General features: G+C 46.8%; 1 protein-coding gene across 4 annotated transcripts in view; it reads left to right on the top strand.

The window, feature by feature from the left end:
- TMEM268 (transmembrane protein 268) overlaps nucleotides 1–22,025 on the top strand; it is a 92,115-nt gene that overhangs the window by 19,406 nt on the left and 50,684 nt on the right. For 2 of the 4 annotated variants that reach the window (XM_040405192.1, XM_040405195.1), the window contains exons 4-5: nucleotides 1,339–1,531; nucleotides 13,664–13,980. Coding sequence is in view for 1 of the 4 variants with exons in the window: in XM_040405195.1 (XP_040261129.1) it covers nucleotides 13,959–13,980 (22 nt within the window). In the remaining 3 variants the exon portion in view is untranslated. Of the gene's footprint in view, nucleotides 1–1,338; nucleotides 1,532–13,540; nucleotides 13,981–22,025 lie in introns of those variants that run through there. The other 2 variants (XM_040405194.1, XM_040405193.1) reach the window with 2 other exon arrangements.

The following is a 22,025-nucleotide window of genomic DNA, read 5'->3' on the forward strand; positions in this document are numbered from 1 at the left end:
ACTTCTCCTCCAGCTGTAGGATTCTAATGAAATTCAAAGAGGAGCCGTCACCTCTCCTGACATGTCTGTTTAATGACTACTTTGCATTCTTCAACCTTTCTTTCATCTTTGGGTTAGGCCTCTTTCACACGACCGTATGGCGATTTCAGTGTTTTGCGGTCTGTTTTTCACGGATCCGTTGTTCCATTTTTTGTTTCCGTTGTGTTTCCGTTTCGGTTCCGTTTTTCCATTCTGTTTTTCCGTATGGCATATACAGTATACAGTAATTACATAGATAAAATTGGACTGGGCATAAGATTTTCAATAGATGGTTCCGCAAAAACGGAACGGATACGGAAGACATACGGATGCATTTCCGTATGTGTTCTGTTTTTTTTTTTTTTTTTTGCGGACCCATTGACTTGAATAGAACCACGGAACGTGATTTGCGGACAATAAGGGTCCATTCACACGTCCGTAAGTGTTTTGCGGATCTGCAAATTGCAGATCTGCAAAACACGGACACCTGCAATGTGAGATCCGCAATTTGCGGATCCGCACATCACAGACACTATAATAGAAAATGCCTTTTCTGGTCCGCAATTGCAGACAAGAATAGGACATGTTCTATTTTTTCCAGGAACAAAATTGCGGATCCCGAAAAAACGGATGCGGATCCAGGAAATGTGGATTTGCATCCGTTCCAGCCCCATTGAAAGTGAATGGGTCCGACTCAAAATGTAGCGGAACGGAAATGCGGACATACGGAAATGGAATGCTCACGGAGTACATTACGTTTCTTTTTGCGGACCCATTGAAATGAATGGTTCCGTATACGGAACGTAAAAAACATTGGTGTGAACGAGCCCTTATGCCATTCCTCAGTTATTCCTATGAGAAGTTTGTGAATGAATTGCTAGCAGTCAAGGTCCATCAGGGTGTTACCAGTTGGTGGGGGTTGTCCCTGACACCACCCGTTCAGTGCCAGCCTGTGCAGGAACACCCCCATCCCAGGGGGAATGCAAGCAGGAATAATAGATGAATGACTAGTAGGAATAATAGATGAATGACTAGTAGGAATAATAGATGAATGACTAGTAGGAATAATAGATGACTGACTAGTAGGAATAATAGATGAATGACTTTGCGTAGAGTCATAAGAAGGGGGAATGCATGTAGTTACTAAAGCAGGAGAGTAGACGGGTCCTCTGGGATCCCAAGGGGATGGGACCTGCGCTGCTTCCAAGATAGATGGTATCAGATGACCTAAATATTGCTTTCTAACACCTGTCATTGACTTTGGAAGCATTTAACGTGCTGGCGTTTTTGTGTTTTTTTTAATTTTTATACTTTTTGTAGATTTTAACACGTAGCTATGATTCAATTAGCACGAAGCGTCCAGACAGGAAGGAGGGGACGCGGCGCGGTGTGAGAACACTGGGGGACCTTTGTGGGCAGATCGAGCAGGAAGACGGCACAGTAATCCTGAAAGTCAGTGCAAGGCGGACCATCTCGGAGAAGTATACAGACGGAGCCGGAGCGGAATATCTAGGTAGGAGCAGAAGACTGATTTACTACCTGAGCGTCATCAGGCGGATTTATTTTATGTATTTCATTTTATTTTTTATGTCTATGGGTTAAGGGAGCGTGCCCTGGATACCAGACGCTACACACTGCTCTTACCTACTGGTTGAATAGGTTATCGGGACTCTGTGCCAGTCTCCCGGCTCTGCATTAGGTCATATTTTTTTTCACGGCCAGGAAACAAGGATCACTGATGCGGCTGCCAAACGGTGCATTTTCCGATTTTTCCACGGACCCATTGAAAGTCAATGGGTCCGCGAAAAAAAACGGAAAACGGAACCACGGACGCGGATGCACACAACGGTCGTGTGCATGAGGCCTTATCTACAGTACATCACTTACGACTGGCCCAGTACACCGCCGGAGCAACCAGTTCACGTGGTAGACCCGTTCAATGCGCCCCTCCTCAAATTCTAGGGGGCTGTTTGGTGTTTATCTGACTCGCGACCGATGCCCTTTATTAGGTTTTATTTAGGATTTAGACTTTATTAGGGTTTTTATCCACATAAAGCGCCTCCAGTGGGCGACATTTAGGGCTCATGCACACGAACATATTTTCTTTCCGTGTCCGTTCCATTTTTTTTGCCGACCGTATGCAGAACCATTAATTTTAACGGGTCCGCCAAAAAAACAGAAGTGACTCCGTGTCCGTTCCGCAAAAAAATAAAACATAATTACAAACTATTATTATCCGCATTACAGACAAGGATAGGAATGTTCCGTTCCGCAAAATACGGAATGCACACGGACGTCATCTGTACTTTTTGTGGATTGCAAAATACATACGGTCGTGTGCATGATTCCTATTTTTACTCTCAATTTTAAGCCAGATATTGGAAGATCGGGTTCAGCTTGGTTGAAATTGGTTTAACCGTTTCCCTCCCGTGTCCACACCGTAGTTGTGCCTGTGTCACATAAGGGAATTCAGCTTTGTATTGACTGATTTTATTATATTTTTTCTTCTTTAGGGTAGGTTCAGACGGAGGATTTTGTCCATGTCTCCTACGGCGGAAACTGGGATTTCATGTAGAGCCACCGTAGGTGAATGGAGCTAAACAGTGAGCAGGCTGTGGCTTTGTGAGGGGTCCTCGCGGCAACCGCACCAGGATTGGACCTGTCCATTCTTGAAAACCTGGTGACAAAAACCCTCGGTCACGTGAACTGTGGTGCCACCTCCCATAGAAAACAATGAGAGGTGGTTTCAGCACAGATTTGGCCCTGGTTTTGACATTGAATCCACGCTAAAACCCATGCCCAACATCCTCCATCTGAGCATACCCTTAGAAGACCCAAACATATGCTTTGCAGACATATACTAACTTTACCCAAAAGTGTCTGCTTTGTTTGTAGGCATAGCGCCACCCTTGTCCCATGGGCTGTATCTGGTATTGCTGCTCTTATAGATGCAGCCCATGGCCCAGAGGACATTTTTGACATAAACTATTTCTGAACTGGGTGGACACAGCACGTCCTCTTTGATCTACTGGTGCTCGTTTCGTAGGTACCCCTCCTGTGGATCCATATAAGTACTCGCTAACGTATGGACAGCACTCGGGGTATATGGATCTAACATATCGACAGCACTCGGGGTATATGATTGCAATTACTTGTATGCTATTCAAACGCCACGAGAGAAGAGAAGGCGAACAATGTTTCGGTCCCATTGAAGCCCATCTTCCCGCCTCTTACTATCAGTCTAACCTGAAGAATGGCATCAGTTCACCTGAAACGTTGCTCGTCTTTCATGGCAGTGTGACTACAGTACCAGTAATTGCATCCTTATACCCCTATTGCCTTATGTCTGCACAATAGAAGCCAGTATATGTCTAACATGGTGTGCAGAAAGTCTTACTGGGGTTTTGTGTTTCCAAGATGAAGGAGGATGTCTGGAGATTAGTAAGTAGTCCTTGTGCAGCGGGTGCCTCCCCCTAGGGCCCTTTAAGAGGGAAAAGTACTTGTTTTGTGATGCCAGTTACGATGAAGCAACAAGGGCACAGGGCCCCTTTTAGTGATACTGTGGATGGTACCCAGGTGTAGGAATGCCAGAGTGGTGTAGGGTGGCCTTAAATGTCCCTTAATGTTGGTGCACGTGTCACCGTGCTCCTACCTGGATACTCTGGACCCTAGGCGTTGGCTCTGCAGCAATAAAAAAGGGGGTTTGTTGATGAAGGGGATGAAGAATAAATTCAGTCCAGACCTTGTGATGATGTTGAAAACAGCTTTACTTTGCATAAACATTGCTCCAAAACGGTTCACAGACTTTGTCTTGGTTCCAGCAGGCTTTGGTATTAACTGTGGCAGGCAAACTCCTCTCTGCTACATCTGTCGCTCTCTGGCTCTGCTGTACTGACAGGCTGGCTATATAACTTAGCTTTTGCTGTATGCTGCACTTTCCTTCTGTAGTCTGTCTCTTAAGTTATACCAGGGAACTTTACTCCTGGCTTCAGAGGCTTCCAGCTGTGAACTCCATATCCAGCAGAGCTGAAGGTGCTCTAGCAGGGACGTGCACCTTCTGCACCCCTCCCTTGGCAGGGGATAAACTCGAACCTTCCCCTAGCAGGGGGTAAGCTGAACTGACTCTCACTAACTAATCTCCTCCCTTCCCTGCAGGAAGTGCTAAACGCCCACCACACCACAAAGGGGGGTGTTCGAATGAAAGGGAAAGCTCTATTCTCTGTACCTGTAGCTCTGCCATTTATGCTGCCACCTGCTGGTGAACCAGGCATATTACACTTCAACATAAACAGTTACATGGAAATAGATATGGACATTATGCAAGACCTGGAAATAAATACATAGAATGACATTTGGTTAGCCATAGGAGATAGTAGCGAGGTGTGCAGAAGTGGAAAGGGGTTTTCCAAGTCTTCAATACTGATGACCTATTGTCAGGATATTTCATCAGTATGGGGTCCGACTCCCGACACCCCTGCCGATTTGAAGAGGCCTCAGCTCTCCAGTGAGTGCCATGGACTACTTGCAGCTTACCTAGCGCAGCGCCATAGTGGTAAAGTGGCTGTGCTTGGTATTGCAGCTCATCTCCATTCACTCAAATGGAACTGAGCAGCGTCTAGACCAGGGGTCAGCAACCTCCGACACTCCAGCTGTTGTGAAACTACAATTTTCAGCATGCTCCCTTCATTTCTATGGGAGTTCTGAGAAGAGTAGAGCAATTATGCATGCTGGGAGTTGTAGTTTCACAACAGCTGGAGTGCCGGAGGTTGCCTACCCCTCGTCTCGACCCCTTGGCCAATGTCATTGGCCTAAGGGAGAGGCCGTGGCGCTCATGGAGTGGGAGCTGGACCCCCACTAATCAGATACTGATGAACTTTTGTCTATCCAGATAGGTGAGTAGCCCGCTTACCCCTCCAAGGAACAGGAAGGAGGTGATGATTTAAAACTGACGTCCACCCATGGTCAGTCTTAGTCTGTTTCCTCTCTGAAATATTCAAAAATTCTCCTTGTTGCGTCCGGATAATATGGCACGCAGTGGAAATTATAGGGTAATGGCTTATTAAACTGTATAAAGAAGGGGCTTAGGAACAGACTTGATTAATAATCTCTGTGACTACGGCTTTTTATATATTTGTGACCAGAAAAAATAGCATTTATAAAGTTATTACGCTCGTATGCATGGAAGTGAATTCCTCAGTGATTATTTTAGGACAAAGAAGTGCATATTAAAGGGCAACTGTCACCGCATATGTCCTAATACACATGGGTGACCTTTGAGATGTGCGCTGGTCAGGTGAATGCCACGGGCTTGGTCCCATCTTCCTCTGTACCTGTATTGCCAAGAAAACCACTGTTTTATAATATGCAAATGAGCCCCTAGGAGCAATGAGGGTGGTGCCGTTGCTCCCATTGGCTCCCTTTATGCCATGCCCCCAGCCCAAATGCCGACAGGCCAGGCAGTGAAAACATATTCACGCCTTACCTTGAAGTATTAATGGATGGAGATTGCCTATCTGAATGACGGTCTCCCTTTACTGCGCATGTGCCGAGACTTTAGGGCCAGGCGTTAATATGTTTTAGCAGTGAGCGGAGCCTCTGGGAACAACGATGTGCAACAGCACCGCCCTTGTTGCACCTAGGGACTCACTGCTGTGTTATAATATGCAAGTGAGTGCTCCAAGGGAGATGGAACCAAGACCGTGGCATTCAGCTGACCAGCGCACATCTCAACGGTCAGCCAGTTTTATTTGGACATAAGTGGGTATAGATACCCTTTAATAGGAAAATATCCTGAATGCCTAGAAAAATATATATCCCCCCCCCCCCCATCTAGTGTCCCATTTACTATAAAGTTTCTGAATAGCTGTTGTGCGGATTCGCTCTGGTAGACAGGACAAGCGGGTGCAGTATAGAGGCAAAGACACGTTTGTAACGGCAGCGTTTATTCACACTAGTTGCAGGTTCACAGTATGACAGTCCATTTTCAGTATTGGTGTTAGTTCACATCCAAAACAGTTCATACAGAAAAACATTCACCTTTGATCCTGGGTGTTTAGTCCACACCCGGCTGAATGCTCAGCCTCAGAAAGTCCACCTCCAGGCTTTAGGCGGCCTGCTCGCCCGACACATTGTCTTCAGCTACCAGCCCGCACACAGGCCTCGGATCTCAGCAGAGTTTCACACAGCTCCAGGTGTCGGAGAGGAGTAATCCACTCCACCTGGCAGTGCTGGCTGGTTTTTATGCCTGGCAAAACCCAGCCTGGAACATGGGGAGTAGTCACCCACCCAAGCACTTTGACTACTCCCAGTAAGACATAATGTGGAGAGAAGCAATGAAGAAAATCGCGGCACTCACCGGAGTTGAAACAATGTTGCAGCTTTATTAGAAAACTTCCTGGGAAGATAGTGCATGAAGGATCCTGGGGCGGACACACTGTAGCAAGCGGCGATGGCCGTTTCGCGCGCGGGATCGCGCTTCCTCTGGCCGCTGTGCACGTCATTGCGCAGGCCTGCGCTTTATAGGGGCGGACTCAGAGCAGCCGGCACCATCAGCTACAGCTGTGCGCCCATAGGTCCGTGGCGTGAGCTAAAAACATGTGGACGATGTTTTTCTGGTCGGGGAGTGAGGAGTCTTGCAATGCATTTGTTGACTACCTTAACGCACGTAACCAGATGAATATGAAATTCACCATCAACTTTGGTGGCGAGTCTCTTGACTTTCTGGACGTGCATATTACTATAAAAGAGGGCGTTGTACACTAGTGGTTACCGCAAGCCTACGGCGACTAACTCGCTCCTCCACCAGACCAGTTTCCACCCGCCATCGGTTAAGCGGGCGGTCCCGTACGGACAATTTGTCCGTCTACGGAGGATAAACGATACCGATGCGGGGTTCCACAAGCAAGCCAAAGAACTTGCGGATAGGCTTCTGGATAGGGGTTATCAATCGAGAAGCGTCTCAGCAGCCCAATGTAGGGCCGCCAAATTGGACCGTAACTCTTTGCTCATGGAGAAGAGAACAAACGCTACACCCTTGCGCTTCGCCTTTTCTTTCCAGTATAGTCCTGCCGCTGATGTAATCAGGCAGGCCGTTAATCAAAATTGGGACTTGTTGAAGGGGGACCCCTCTCTTAGCAACCTTGCCAATGAACGACCCTTAGTTACATTCAGAAGGTGCCCCACCCTCAAGGACAAGCTGGTCAGGAGCGTATTTAATACGCCCCCAGAAGAGACCTGGCTTAAGAAACCCAGAGGGAATGACAGATGTGGCCACTGCTCTTTCTGCGCACTCAACACCTGTAGTAAGGGCCTGCAGATAGGAGGAATCAAACATACTGTACGTGAATTTATTAATTGCCGTACATCCTATGTGGTATATGTAGTCTTCTGTCCCTGTAAACGTTTTTACATAGGCAAAACGATCCGCCCCCTATTTGAATTCATCCGCGAACATGTTGGCTCTATACAGTCGGGCAGAGGCAGCCCACATCTTATTGACCATATCCGCACCGCCCACGATGCTTATCCGCGTTGTCTCTCCTTTGCGGGGGTAGAGCATGTCCAACCCATCCGAGGCCAGAAACCTCAGTGACACGTACCTATCATCCACGATGATTGCTTGTACCTTCTAACACTCTATACAGCCCTGACATCCTTCCTTCATTAGGATTGCGGAGGTGATTTTCGGGCCGATCCTGGTAGTAGTCATGGTAACTGATGTCGCCGTGACTCGGTCTGAATCGCTTCCTACTCTGTGCTGATGGCCATGATTAGACGTCATCACTGTGTAAGTGCATGGAGTGGGCACAGCTGGTGATGCCAATTACCACTGTCTGCCCACCAACTCCACACTAATGCAGCAGGCTGGAATAGAAACTGCGGGAACAGCGGAGAGGTGAGTATTTTAGGTATGTGCCCCCCGTCTTTACTTTATATACCCCAGCACATCTCGTAATCTGTCACCTTTTGGGGACATACAGCCCGGACTATTTGGCACAGACTTTAGATGCTCAGTTCTGTCAAGTGGATCCGAGGGGGTTAAAGGGCATCTGTCAGCAGTTTTGTACCTATGACACTGGCTGACCTGTTACATGTGCACTTGGCAGCTGAAGACATCTGTGTTGGTCCCATGTTCATATGTGCCCGCATTGCTGAGAAAAATGATGTTTTAATATATGCAAATGAGCCTCTAGGAGCAACGGGGGCGTTGCCATTACACCTAGAGGCTCTGCTCTTTCTGCCGCACCCTCTCCACTTTGAATGACAGGACCAGGCAGTGAAAAATACATCATTCTGCTTGGGCCTTTCAATCAGATGGAGTCTGCAAACAGAATTTTCATTGAAAATGGACAGGAATGAAAACACCTCCAGAAAAACAATTGCATGCAAAAAAAAAATAATGCCGATTGCACATCAAGTTTTTTTTTAAAGGGACTCTGTCACCACTTTCTAACCCCCCCTTTTAAAAGTATTGTTCTCTCCATGGCGCCCTTGTGATTACAAAGGTGTTGTTATAACATAAATTCGCCGTCTCGTTTTGATAAAAATACCTTTTATCTAACCTGTCAATCTTGTGGATAAGGTGCCCAGGGCGTTTCTGAAGGTCTGAAGCTGCCGCCCGCCGCCGCCGCCGCCGTTGGTGCCCAGCTCCTCCCCTGATCCTTTCAGCGCCGCCTGAATGTAAAGAATCCTCATTGAGCGAAGTGCGCATGCGCGCACTTCGCTCAACCTCCTCATAAGACGAGCACTGCAGCCAGCCACTCAGAGCCTGCGGCTCCATACAGCGCTTGGCAGGCTCTGAGTGGCTGGCTGCAGTGCTCGTCTTATGAGGAGGTTGAGTGAAGTGCGCGCATGCGCACTTCGCTCAATGAGGCTGATTCTAAATGTCCGCACGGGCGCATCAGGCACAGGCCTGTGCGCACGCGCGGGATCTTTGAAAAGGAGGAGGGGGCACTGAGCGAGAGCCGGAGGCGGATTTCTTTACATTCAGGCGGCACTGAAAGGATCAGGGGAGGAGCTGGGCACCAACGGCGGCGGCGGCGGGCGGCAGCTTCAGACCTTCAGAAACTCCCTGGGCACCTTATCCACAAGATTGACAGGTTAGATAAAAGGTATTTTTATCAAAACGAGACGGCAAATTTATGTTATAACAACACCTTTGTAATCACAAGGGCGCCATGGAGAGAACAATACTTTTAAAAGGGGGGGTTAGAAAGTGGTGACAGAGTCCCTTTAAGTTCAGAAAATACTATGGGCCAGATTTATCATGACTCTGACAGCTCACTCCACTTTCACATATGGCTAAAGTCAGTTTTAGCCAAGTCAGATTTATGATCGGCCCTTTAAGACTGTAATAAATGTGGTTTGACTGTAGCAGTTTATCCGTCAGTAAGCAGCTTTACAAAAGTCGCACATCTTTACGAAAAAGTCGCACGTTTTTATGAAAAAGTCGCATGTTCTATTAAAAAGTCTCATAAGATAAGCATGGTCCTCACTGGAGTGAAATTGCGACTTTTTAGCGACTTTTTAAATAGTCCCAATAGTAAATCTGTCTAGAGATTCATTTACATAAGAAAACACGCCCACTTTCAGAAAACTGGCGAGCATAGTGCAGAGCAGAAAAAAGTCGCAAATCTGTGCGCAGTTTTAGCGTTTGGCACTTTTTTTTGGGACTTTTTCACTCCATTATTCTGACCTGAGCTAATGATAAATCTGGCCCTATGTGTGAACCAACCCTGGCATTAGGAAGACTGCTATTCCAAGTGCATGCTTAGTGCAGCCGAGTATGCATGTATTTGCAATAGGGGAGAGGAATAAGCTGCTATAAGACACCTCTGGAAACAAAAGGATCAGGCATGTTAAAAACACAATATGCCCGACCCTTCTTTTCCCCAACATTTGGTGTCAGTGGGGAAGGGGTGGAGTTTGGACTCCCCCTATACATCTTAGATGGTTGGCCATCCCCTCTGAAATCGTCAGGCTTCAATGACGTTTAAAAGGGTTTTCTGAGACTTTACTACTGATGACCTATCCTCTGTATAGGTCAGCCTCTAATTATTTCGAGTCAGACCCCTGCCGATCAGCTGTTCAAGAAGGCAGCGGCGCTCGCAGTAGTGCCGCGGCCTTCTCGCAGCTCCTCCAGCGCAGCACCGTCCATTGTGTAGTGGCTGCTCTTGATATCACAGCTCAGCCCCATTCATGTGAATTAAAGGGGTTTTCCAGGACTTTTATACAGGGGTCCGACACCTGGGATCAGCTGTTTGAGAAGGCAGCGGCACTCACCGTAGCGCTGCGGTCTTCCCTCTGCTCACCACGCACAGAGTTGTACATGGCACTGCGGCTGTGCTTGGTGTGGCAGCTCATCCCCATTCACTTCAATGGGGCTGAAATGCGCCTAGACCGTGTGACTGATGAACGTGACCTCACATGGGCTAGACCAGTGGTCGGCAAAGTGCGGCTCGCGAGCCACAAGCGGCTCTTTTTATCCTTGAATGCGGCTCTTTGGTGCGGGCTGGCGGGTGGGCGGCCGCGCAGCCATATCGCGCCGCTCAAGCTTGCAAAATGTCCGTCATTTGCCTCCTGCCCCGTCTGTCTGCTCCTTCCACTTTATGAATGAAGCAGGCAGGAGGCGCATGACGGAGGGTGAGATGTCACGCTGCACACAGCAGCAGAACAACCGGCCATGTGAGGAGTGGTGAAGAGGCCGCCGCTCAGGTCCAGGAGGAGCGAAATGTCCTGCAGCAGAAAGGTAGGAGCTGCCCCCAATGTGTGCACCGGCCCCGCCGCAAGTGTCCCTGCCTCCTTCCTTCCCCCCACTAATACATTACTTTACTTACTGGAGGGCACTTATAGGGGATATCTGTGGAGGGCACTTATGGGGGATATCTGTGGAGGGCACTTATGGGGGATATCTGTGGAGGGCACTTATATAGCATCTTATGCTATATATGTGTCATCCACAGATATCCCCCATAAGGGCGTCATCCACAGATATCTCCCATAAGAGCGTCATCCACAGATATCCCCCATAAGGGTGTCATCCACAGATATCCCCCATAAGGGCGTCATCCACAGATATCCCCCATAAGGGCGTCATCCACAGATATCCCCCATAAGGGCGTCATCCACAGATATCCCCCCATAAGTGCGTCATCCACATTACATCCACATCTGCAGACAAGTTTAATAAAAGTAAAAAATGATAAAGATAAAATGAAATAATAATCAAGATCCAATTAAAAGAAAGTACATATAAAAGTATGTAAAAACACACTCTGGGCTCATGCCCACGAATGTAAGGGCGCTGTGCCTGTGCTTCGGACCGCAAATAGCGGTCCGCAATGCACGGACACAGACCATGGGGCAGCTGCATGAGGATCGCGGACCCATTCACTTGAATGGGGTTCGCGATCCGCATCCGACTGCCCGCACCGCAAAAAAGTAGCGCATGCTGAAGTGAATGGGTCCATGATGCGGGCTGCACACGGCCGTGTACAGCCCGCATCATGGACCCATTCACTTCAATGGGTCACGGAAGCACTCTGTAGCACTCATATCCCGGATCCTGGACCCATTGAAGTGAATGGGTCCTTGATGCGGGCTGCACACGGCCAGTGCCCGTGTATTGTGGACCCGCCGTATGCGGCCTGCAATATGGCAATGGCGGGCACACGGTCGTGTGCATGAGCCCTAATAGTCCTCACTGGTACTGTTGACGCAATATTTTAGGTTTTAAAAATGTGGCTCTCGAAAGAAATTTCAATCGTGGTTTTGGCGATATTTGGCTCAGTTGACAAAAAAGTTTGCCCACCACTGGGCTAGACAAAACTGTGAGAAGGCTGCGGCGCTACTGCGAGCATCGGTGCCTTCTCAAACAGCTGACCGCAGTGGTCATGCAGCGATTTCCTCCACAGTATGGGGAGTAGTGATCGCTTATGCCATTGCTTGTCCCCATACTGACTCGTTGTTACCCAGCAGCAGATGCTCTTTACACAGCACGGGCAAACGACTTTTGTGTCCGCAGGAATGATCTACGTTCACCGGCACTTTTACACCGCCAGATAATAGCTAACGTGATTATCTTATGGATTCTCGGCCCCTGTAAAGGGCCCTTAAGCCTCAGACTATGGTAGAGGAGAGATATATAGCTTTTTCCCCAAATATGATTTCTTAAATTTTTTTTTATTATTTTTTTTTTATGCCCGTTGTGAATAAGTAAAACCCACACTGCCTGTAAAAAAATAAATATATATATATATATATATATATATATATATATATATATATATAGTAGGGAGGCACAGGGGTCCTGGGAATGGTGGGCTATTATGAGGTTCGTTCTCCATTTTGCCACTTTAGCGGCTCTGTTGACGGGGCTCTTAAAGGGACGGAAGTCCGTGATAGTCTGCTGGAATGACCAGGCAGAAGAGGCTTTCTCCGCTTTGAAGTCGGCCCTGTGTGGGTCCCCGGTTTTGGTGACACCCGACTTCAAGAGGGAATTTGTGGTACAGACCGATGCCTCGTGCCTGGCCATCAAGTGGGCACTCGAGTCTCTCCGCTATTATCTGTTGGGGAGGAAGTTCCGTCTGGTGACCGACCACTCCCCTCTCAAGTGGATGAGCCAGGCCAAATAGAGGAATGCTCGGGTCACCAGGGGGTTCTTGTCTCTACAAAACTTTAAGTTCACAGTAGAACACAGGGCAGGCCGGTTACAGGGAAACGCGGATGGCCTGTCCCGAGTACACTGTCTGGCGTGTGTTCACCCCCTCAGGGCTGATCATAGGGGGGAGGTATGTAGGAAGGCGCAAGGATCCGTCATTGACGGAAGGTACGTGTCACCGAGGTTCCTGGCCTCGGTGAGATAAGAACCGGTACTTTTGTGTGTCAGTGGCAGCTAGTGCTCGCTGACACTGTTTTACTTAGTGTGGCTGTAAAGACAATCCAGGCCGGTTCTTACTGGGAGCAGGCAAAGAGCAGGGTGGGTGACTGTTCCCCACGTCCAGGCCAGGTTTTGGTCTGGGAATAAAAACCCAGCCAGCAGCTCAGCTGTGTGTGGATTACCCTGCAATTTCATAGTGGATCTGTGAAGCACTGAGGTGTTTGGGTTCCAACCAGTCGGTAGCGTGCTGGAGAGCCGCACGCTGAAAATCAGGCGCCCTAAAGCCTGCCGTGGACAAAACAGTCCGCCAGGTGACACGTTTGTGCTGTGGACTTTGTGGTGTGAATTAACACCAGGACTGTGCACAGTGTTATTTTTGCTTTGTGGCTTTTTGTGTGAATAAACACTGAACTTTTGCTTTACTACCGTGTTCTTGCCTCTGTACTGCGTCCGCTTACCCTGCCTACCAGAGCAGATCCCTACAATATATATATAATATATATATAAAATCATATTTACTGGGGCAAAAAAAGCAGGAAAAAGTACAATAAAACAGCTACGATAACGCAATAAATAATAATATAAAATATCGCAAAATATACTCTATCTAGAGTAAGGAAATAGTACGACTATCTACGTCATGGTTAATTTTAATTCCTACTCTGTCAGGACAGCTGCTGCTGAATTCTCAGCACAGATGATGACAGACGATCAGCAGAATTTTCCAGCAGCTTCGGCATTTTAATTCTCTCCTGTTTTCGCCCCCAGGATCCTTTTGCAGAGCGGGCAGTTGCCAAGTGATGCACCGTCATCTGCTTCTCTGCCGGGAGCGGCCAGGTATCCTACCCCCAGCACCTTGTGACGAGAGCAGCACTAGGGAGGGAGAGGCGAGAGGGTTTACAGGAGGGGAGGAGACCCATACCGGCATGACAGCTATAGAAAGTAAAAGCAGGCGGACTCCTGCGTAGACGAGTGTTCACACTATATTTATAGAAGGCCAGTTCCCGTCTTGTGACTCCTTACACAATGCCGATGGCTCGGTCGCCTCCGTCTGACAGGTCGGATGACGCCGCAGAAGGGTAGATGTAAGTGCAGGTTGTTATCCATGGCAGACTCTTCCTCTTTCTCGTTCACATTGAACGGCGTCCCCGAACTTTGCACTCTCCAGCTGGCGTGAAACTACAACTCCCAGCATGCAGGCTGTCGCTGCAGACGCTCCCGTAACTCCCTCGATAGTGCTTAGCATTTAACCCCTTCTTTCTCTATATCCTGACGCTGTTTCTTGCTTTTCTTTACAGGTTTTTACAATGTTTTTGGTTGTTTTTTTTGTTGTTGTCAGTGGAATGAGCCTCAATATCTAATATGATGAAAGGGGTGCCGATCTCGGGGACCGTGGCTGAGGGGGAGGGGGGGGAGCAAAGGATATGTAGTATAGCTTTATACATGCATGTCCGTGGTCACACTTGAGGGTAATTTAAGATGTATAGGTATAAATTAGACCCTCTGTAGGACATGCTGAACTGATATGGAAGAACATCTAGTGATATGCGTTAGCAATATAAGAAAATATATAGCAGGAGTGCGAGCGAGCGGGCGATTACTGTTTAAAGTCCACTGGACCTCTGAGTCACTTATAAAAAATAAAATAAAAGGGTTAGGGTTAGAAAAACATGGCTGCTTTCTTCCAAAACAGCGCCACCCCTGTCTATTGGTCATGTGTGGTATTGTCGCTCGGCTCCCTTGAAGTGGATGGGATTGGACGGCAGCACCACACGCAACCTGTAGACCGCTGTGGCGCTGTTTATGGAAGAGAGCAGCCAAATTTTTCTAATCCTGAACGACCCCTTTAATTAATAAATTGTATTGAATAAAAACTACAACAGGACCCGCGGCATTAGCATATCTCAGTTTTGTTAAAGGGCATCCGTCAGCAAATTTGTACCTATGAAAGTAGCTGACCCGTTGCATGCGTTGCCCTTACAGCTCTCTCTCTCTCTCTCTCTCTAGGTGTAACGACAACGCCCCCATTGCTCCTAGAGACTAATTTGCATATATTAAAACTTTTCTCCCCTATTGCAACTACATGCATACTCGGCTGAACCAAGCATGCACTTGCAATGGCTGTCTTCCTAATGCCAGCTTTAGGGTATGTTCACACAGTATTTTCTGAGCACGATCTGCAATCGATTTTTTTTTTTCCATGCAATTTTATTTCCTGAGTTTTTTTTTATATGATTTTGGCAAGGATTTTCATTCCTGCCCATTCTGTCTGCAGACTCCACCTAATTGACAGGGCCAGCCCAGGTTGTATAATGTTTTTCACTTCCTGGACATGATAATCAAAGTGCGGAGGGTGCGGCAGTTGCAGAGAGATCTGAACCTCTAGGTGTAATGGTAACGCCCCCGTTGCTCCTAGAGGCTCATTTGCATAAAACAAAACATCATTTTTCTCAGCAATGCGGGCACATATGAACATGGGACAAGCACAGAGGCCTTCAGCTGCCAAGCGCACATGTAACAGATCAGCCCATGTCATAGGTACAAAACTGCTGACAGATGCCCTTTAAACTGATTCTGTCTTGTACAGGAATAGGGTCCGCATGACAGCCGCATTTCCTGGACTGGCTGCAGTTCGGCTGACCCAAGCTTACTGCGTCATCCTGATCTGTGATGCTGGGAGTTTGAGCCCATCCATGGGTCTACTGTCCCGTATTCACATGATGCGGTGAGTACAGGACAGTAGACCTATGCAGTGGCATAGCTAGAAATGACCGGGCTCAACAGCAAATTTTTGAATGGGGCTTCATCCCCCAGTAATTTTTTAGAGACCCCCTTCCTTTCATGCCGCCCCCATTCCTGTAGCTAGTAAAGATCGCTCTCTCAGACCAGGCCGGCTGCTGTTCCATCCGTTTTCTACACGGTCTATACTGTCACTGTATATAATTTCATTGTGTAATACTGTTGAGGGGGCCCTGACCAAATCCTTTAGTCCTCCTCCTCCTGGATGAGCCCTTTCTAGGTCAGGGCCCCAAAGCTGCAGCTTACCCTATAGCTACGCCCCTGGACCTATGGTCGGACTGGAACTTACAGCATCACAGATCACTGAGTTTGGGTCAGTCAATGCCACAGTCAGGGCTCCGGCACATGGCCGTTGGTCAGCCTTGCCCCTATTGCAAAAGTTCAGCTAAAGCCTTGAAAAACCTATAATAGATTTACCATAACTTATCACCCATGCACAGGATAACTGATAATTGGCTGACTGCTGGGACCCTCACTGATCTCAAGAATGAGAGTCCTTTGTCTCCCAATGGGATGGAGCAGTGGTCATGCATGGGCAATACTGCTCCAATCACAGTGGAACTGACGAAGATGGCGATCCATCAGTCCCATTGACAGTGAATGGAGCAGCAGCACACCTGGATGGTTTGGGACCTCCATTCTTGCCATTGGTGGGGGTCCCAGTGGTCATTCCTCTAGTGATCAGACACTTATCCTGATGCAAGATAAGTTGTTGCTGTAAGACAACCTCTTGTATGAATTCTAGTATACAGAAGCTGGGAATTTAAAGGGGTTACCTCATGATTAATGTAAAAAATGACAATATATAGTACATGACAACCTCTTTCTAGCACATCTAGAACCAGCCCTGTACCTCACATGGATCCAGAGATCTCCCCATTCATTGCTCTGCTAGATTTATATCAAGGGGAGTGTCTTTTCTGTTGCAGCTCAGGGGGCGTGTCCATGCTATCCCTATCACAGCTCAGGGGGCGTGTCCATGCTCTGTCTATCACAGCTCAGGAGGCGTGTCCATGCTCTCCCTATCACAGCTCAGGGGGCGTGTCCATGCTCTGTCTATCACAGCTCAGGAGGCATGTCCGTGCTTTTAAATATGATAGAAACTTTTAAATACATAAAGGGAATCAACTCGGTAAAGGAGGAGAGCATATTTAAAAGAAGAAAAACTACCGCAAGAGGACACAGTTTTAAATTAGAGGGGCAAAGGTTTAAAAGTAATATTAGGAAGTATTACTTTACTGAGAGAGTAGTGGATGCATGGAATAGCCTTCCTGCAGAAGTGGTAGCTGCAAATACAGTGAAGGGGTTTAAGCATGCATGGGATAGGCATAAGGCTATCCTTCATATAAGATAGGGCCAGGGTCTATTCATAGTATTCAGTATATTGGGCAGACTAGATGGGCCAAATGGTTCTTATCTGCCGACACATTCTATGTTTCTATGTTTCCCTATCACAGCTCAGGGGGCGTGTCCATGCTCTCCCTATCACAGCTCAGGGGGCGTGTCCGTGCTCTAGCTATCACAGCTCAGGAGGCAGTTGAAGGATGAAACTGAGCATGTGCGGCCATCTCAGTGAGCAGGACAAAGAGAAAAAACAAACAGTAGGTGGCGCTACACAGATACATTTTACTGAATAACTCAGTGGCTATGCTAAATTTTTAATTACATCATACTGCTGGTTTGAAAACTGTAGACAATTTTTCGTGGGACAACTCCTTTTAAGTCTATAAAATGTGCCTGTGTGTGGTTGCTTGTTCTTTATCTGTACTTTAAGAGCAAACCCATGAAAATAAAATATGGCAAGGCACGTTCTAGTGCTAGACTCGTGCCCATCCCTTGATCCCGTGATTTAGATGGAGAAGTCCTCCAAAAATGAGGAGATGTAGATAAAATGGCTAGAACTGCAGAAGGGTGAAATATAGTGGAAACTGAATAGAAGATCCGGGACCTGGAGAGAAGGGAGGGATCGAGTCTGTGGTAGCTGATCATTAGCTGCCAGTATCTCTAGGCATCCATCCAAGGGAGACTGAAAGAGGAAACCAAACACAGGTTGAGTCAGGCCAGACCGCAAGCTTAGCTTTGAAGCATGCATGTTGGCGTTTGAGGTGCACCTTTAACCCTTTCAAGACCAAGCCATTTTTCACCTTCGTTTCCATGTCACTTTATGTGCTATTAACTTTGGAATGCTTTTATTTATCCAAGCCATTCTGAGACTGTTTTCTCGTGACATATTGTACTTCAAGATAGTCTCAAATATTTCACCTTAATTTCTGAAAAAATCCCAAATTTGCCAAAAATAGAAAAAAAAAATGCACAATTTTTAAAATTTCTATTTCTCTGCTTTTAAAACAGAAAGTGATACCTCATAAAATATTTAGTACTTAACGTTCCCCATATGTCTACTTTTATGTTGGCATTATTTTGTAAATGTAATTTTTTATTTATTTTTTAACAAATCTTTATTGTCGTTGAGCCATATTGATCGACAGATACATAATTGTAGAACATGAACCGTTATGCATGTACAATTGCAGCGTACTCAAGTTGTGTTTAGAAGTGTTTCTGGGTGATGTAGTGCAATAGACACTAACCTGAGACGGCTGACTCTCTGCAAGGGCAGGTGATGATAGAAAGTTCGTGACGCCAGTGCCAATTAAACGGTGGCACGCCGTTTGCGGATAGCAGGAATAAATGAGGAACACGTGAGGTTAAAGCAGAACTCCAACTTTAGTAGTTATCATGCAGAGACATTCACGGAAGCGCAGTTCCTTTGCATACAGTTGATTTTTCAATACGGTCGATGCAGGCAATACAGATTGAGCAAGGTGACTACAGAGTGTGAAACACAGGACTTGCAGTACAGGAGCTTGCACTCTATCTCTGACTGATCCTGGGACATAGAAAATCTTCTCAAAGGCCCAATACCTTAACTCTGGCGTATATCCTTGGTTTTCTCTTTATAAAGTACCTCCTCTGTTATCTTGAGTACCTCTTGCTTTTCTGCGCTTTGCCTTTGTCTCTTTCTCAGCTTCCTCAGACTCTAGAAGTTTCTGAACAGTGGTCTTCCTGCTTCTGCATATATATTCAGGAGGGGAACCTTCTTCTTGGATTTGGAACCCGGTTACAGGGACTGCAACACCCTCTCCTGGTCCGCAGGCTTCAGGCCTGGACTGGTCTCTGACATGGTCTAATCTCCAACTGGTTAGACTAGACTACTTCCTTAGACTGACTTTCCCTTCCCTGACTGGGCCTTATATAAACTGGGGCTCCCTAGCTCCCTCTAATGACCAGAAGCTGGAATGACACCCCTAGCAGGCCTGTACATGCAAGTGTCACAGTAACAGGGAAATACATAGCATTACATTACATGACATTTTATAAGGATGACATATACCAACTTCCCCATAAACAAGGAGGGACGACAGCACACCCAGTGACCTTTGGTAGTGACGGGTATTACAGTCCCCGTACACTACACAATATTGATTACACTTATAAGCAGTGCATTTAGGTGTTGGCACAACAGTTTTTGTTTTACACCCCCCTTCCCCAAATTCCCCAAAAAGCTGAACACAAAGCTGAACATAACCTCTCTGGGAATATTGTGACACTTTACAAGCCCCCTTCTCCAGTACCTCCCAAATTTGCGGAGTAATAATACAACTCCTAACTCCCTACAGCAGATTCTCCCCTCTCTAGCTTCAACTTGCCTAGCTGGCCCTTAAGGTCTTCTTGTAGATACCACGCCGACACCCGGAAGGGTTCCATTATGGGTTTATAATCTGATTCCTGTATGTATTTTAGGATACATTTTTTCCATGTCCTGTATAATTTTTTCCCTAAAGTTTCTTTTTTAGTAACAACGTCCAACCATTCTATATGAAAGGTATGTCTCAATTGTCTCAGCAATACCTCAATAGTCGGAACATCTGGTTCTATCCATTTTGATAATAAACACTGTTTAGCTCCCAGCACCACTTTGTGACCTAACGTAGTGAGGCCCGTCTCCTTCCCATTCCCATCTCCTGCGGTTCCTTCGACATTATGTGCGTGCAATATAACTATCGATGGTGACAGCTTTTTCTGGTAATTGTTGGTCGCTTTCAAGATTTGATCTACCTGACGCCAAAATTCCCCTAATCTTGGACAACTCCACAGACCATGAAGAAAGTCAGTTTTTGGCGTATAACACTTAGGACAGGCAGTTATTCTATCAGGCTTAGTGGCTGTTACAGGCAGATCAAATCCATATAGCACGTGGTGGATGATTTTGAAAATGAGTTTCCCTCATCCTCTCGTTCAATACAGCTCTATTCAATGCGGTAATGCCTGCTCGAACAACAGGTTGAATATCCTGGACATTCAATTGGGCACACCATATCTTGAAAAGCCCTCTGGAAGTAGAGTCATCCCATGCGTTCCTCAGAGTGTTATATAAGAGCGAGATAGAAGATCTACTCCTATTAACAAGAAGGGCATAAAGCTTGTTTAGCCGTAACTCATTGGTGATATCTTTTACTAAACTCCTGCTATAATTCCTAACCTGCATGTAGGGAAACATGTTGGGACCCTGTAAGCCGCACTTATCCTCCAGTTCTGACAAGGTTGCCCATCTAGCCTCTTGTTCGTGGAATAGGTCCCCGACTTTCCTCACTCCCCTGGTCGCCCAATTCTTTAAGGGTTTTTGACTTTGCCCAGGAATAAAGGTTGGGTTGTTATGGATGGGAAGATGTTTGGAGAACTGGTACGGCAGACCAAAAAGTTTCCTAAGAATCTTCCAAGTAATGATAGAATCCCTCATGATTATCGAACGTCTAGCTAAAAACGGGAGACGTGGCAAACTAGTGTGTACAAGCGCCCTTAAGTCCCAGGGTGCTGCTAACTGTCGTTCTAGGCGTATGTTGGAATAGTATGCTGTATCATTAAACCAGTCTATTAGATGTCTACTGAGGCAGGCTATATTGTATCCCCGAAGGTCAGGAAAATTGAGACCCCCTTGCTCCCTTCGCATCTTTAATTTTCGTAAGGAGATTCTGGGCTTCTTTCCGTTCCAAATGAAGCTAATGAATTTACTTTCTAGCCCCGCAACATCTGCATGGCGTAGAAGTAGAGGTATGGTTTGGAGAGGATACAGTAACCGCGCCATCCCCATCATTTTGACCAGGTGACACCTCCCCATCAGAGACAGGGGCAATCTTTGCCACCTATCAAGGTCATATTTGATTTTGGTGATCAGTGGTGGGTAATTCAGTTGATAGATGGAGTGTGGCGACTTCCCTATTTTGATGCTCAGATAGGTAATTTGAGATTTAGCTTGTGACTGACCTACCCCAGCAGAAGAAACCCAGGTACGTTTATTGTCCTGGCCTAGAGGCAATAGCTCACATTTAGAGGTATTGACTTTGTACCCAGAGTACCTCCCAAACACTTCCAGAGTCTCAAATATCTTCCCTATATGATCCCATGGCCTTGCCAGAAATAGTATGACATCATCTGCGAATAGCGCAGCTTTCACCTGGGTTTTCCCAACTCGAATGCCCTCAAAAAGCATTAGAATTACATAACTCTCTGGCTAGTGGTTCCAATGCTAGGTTGAATAGAAGGCGGGACAGGGGACACCCTTGGCGCGTCCCCTTCTGCAAGCCAAAGGGTTTAGACAAGAAGCCCTGTGTGTAAACCCTGGCCGTTGGTTTATGATAAATCTGAGACAAAAAGACCCTGAACGTGCCAGTGAATCCCATCTTATCCAGGACTGCCTCCAGCCATGCCCACCTAACATTATCCAAAGCTTTTTCAGCGTCTAATGTAAGCATGGCTGGAGACTCTCCCTCCTCAGGGGCGTGTTGTATTCTGTCCAAAACTGTTAGCACTGTCCGAATATTTGTCACTGCGGATCTTCCCTGAACAAATCCCTCTTGTTCATGCCCTATTACATGGGCTAATATCCTGGCCAAACGATCCGCTATTATCTTAGATAGGATTTTAGCATCAACGTTAATTAGCGAAATGGGCCTGTACGACCCTGGCAATAATGGGTCTTTGCCCGGTTTAGGAAGTAATTTGATGTAAGACATATTATCCCTATCTAATGCTGATTGTCCTTTAAGGACTTCATTGAACAAGACTAACATAACCGGTAAGACTTGATTCGACAGAGCTTTATAATATTCCCCGGTAAATCCATCCGGACCTGGCGCTTTTGAGTTACTTAACTGTTTAACCACACCCTGAAATTCCGACAGGGAAATGTCAGAATTCAGGGCCAGGAGTTGTTCAGCGTTCAGCCTGGGAAGCCGTACTTTGTCCAGAAGGGAATCGGTCATGTCAACTT

Source organism: Bufo bufo, chromosome 8, assembly GCF_905171765.1.
Source record: "Bufo bufo chromosome 8, aBufBuf1.1, whole genome shotgun sequence".
Taxonomy (NCBI): Eukaryota; Metazoa; Chordata; class Amphibia; order Anura; family Bufonidae; genus Bufo; species Bufo bufo.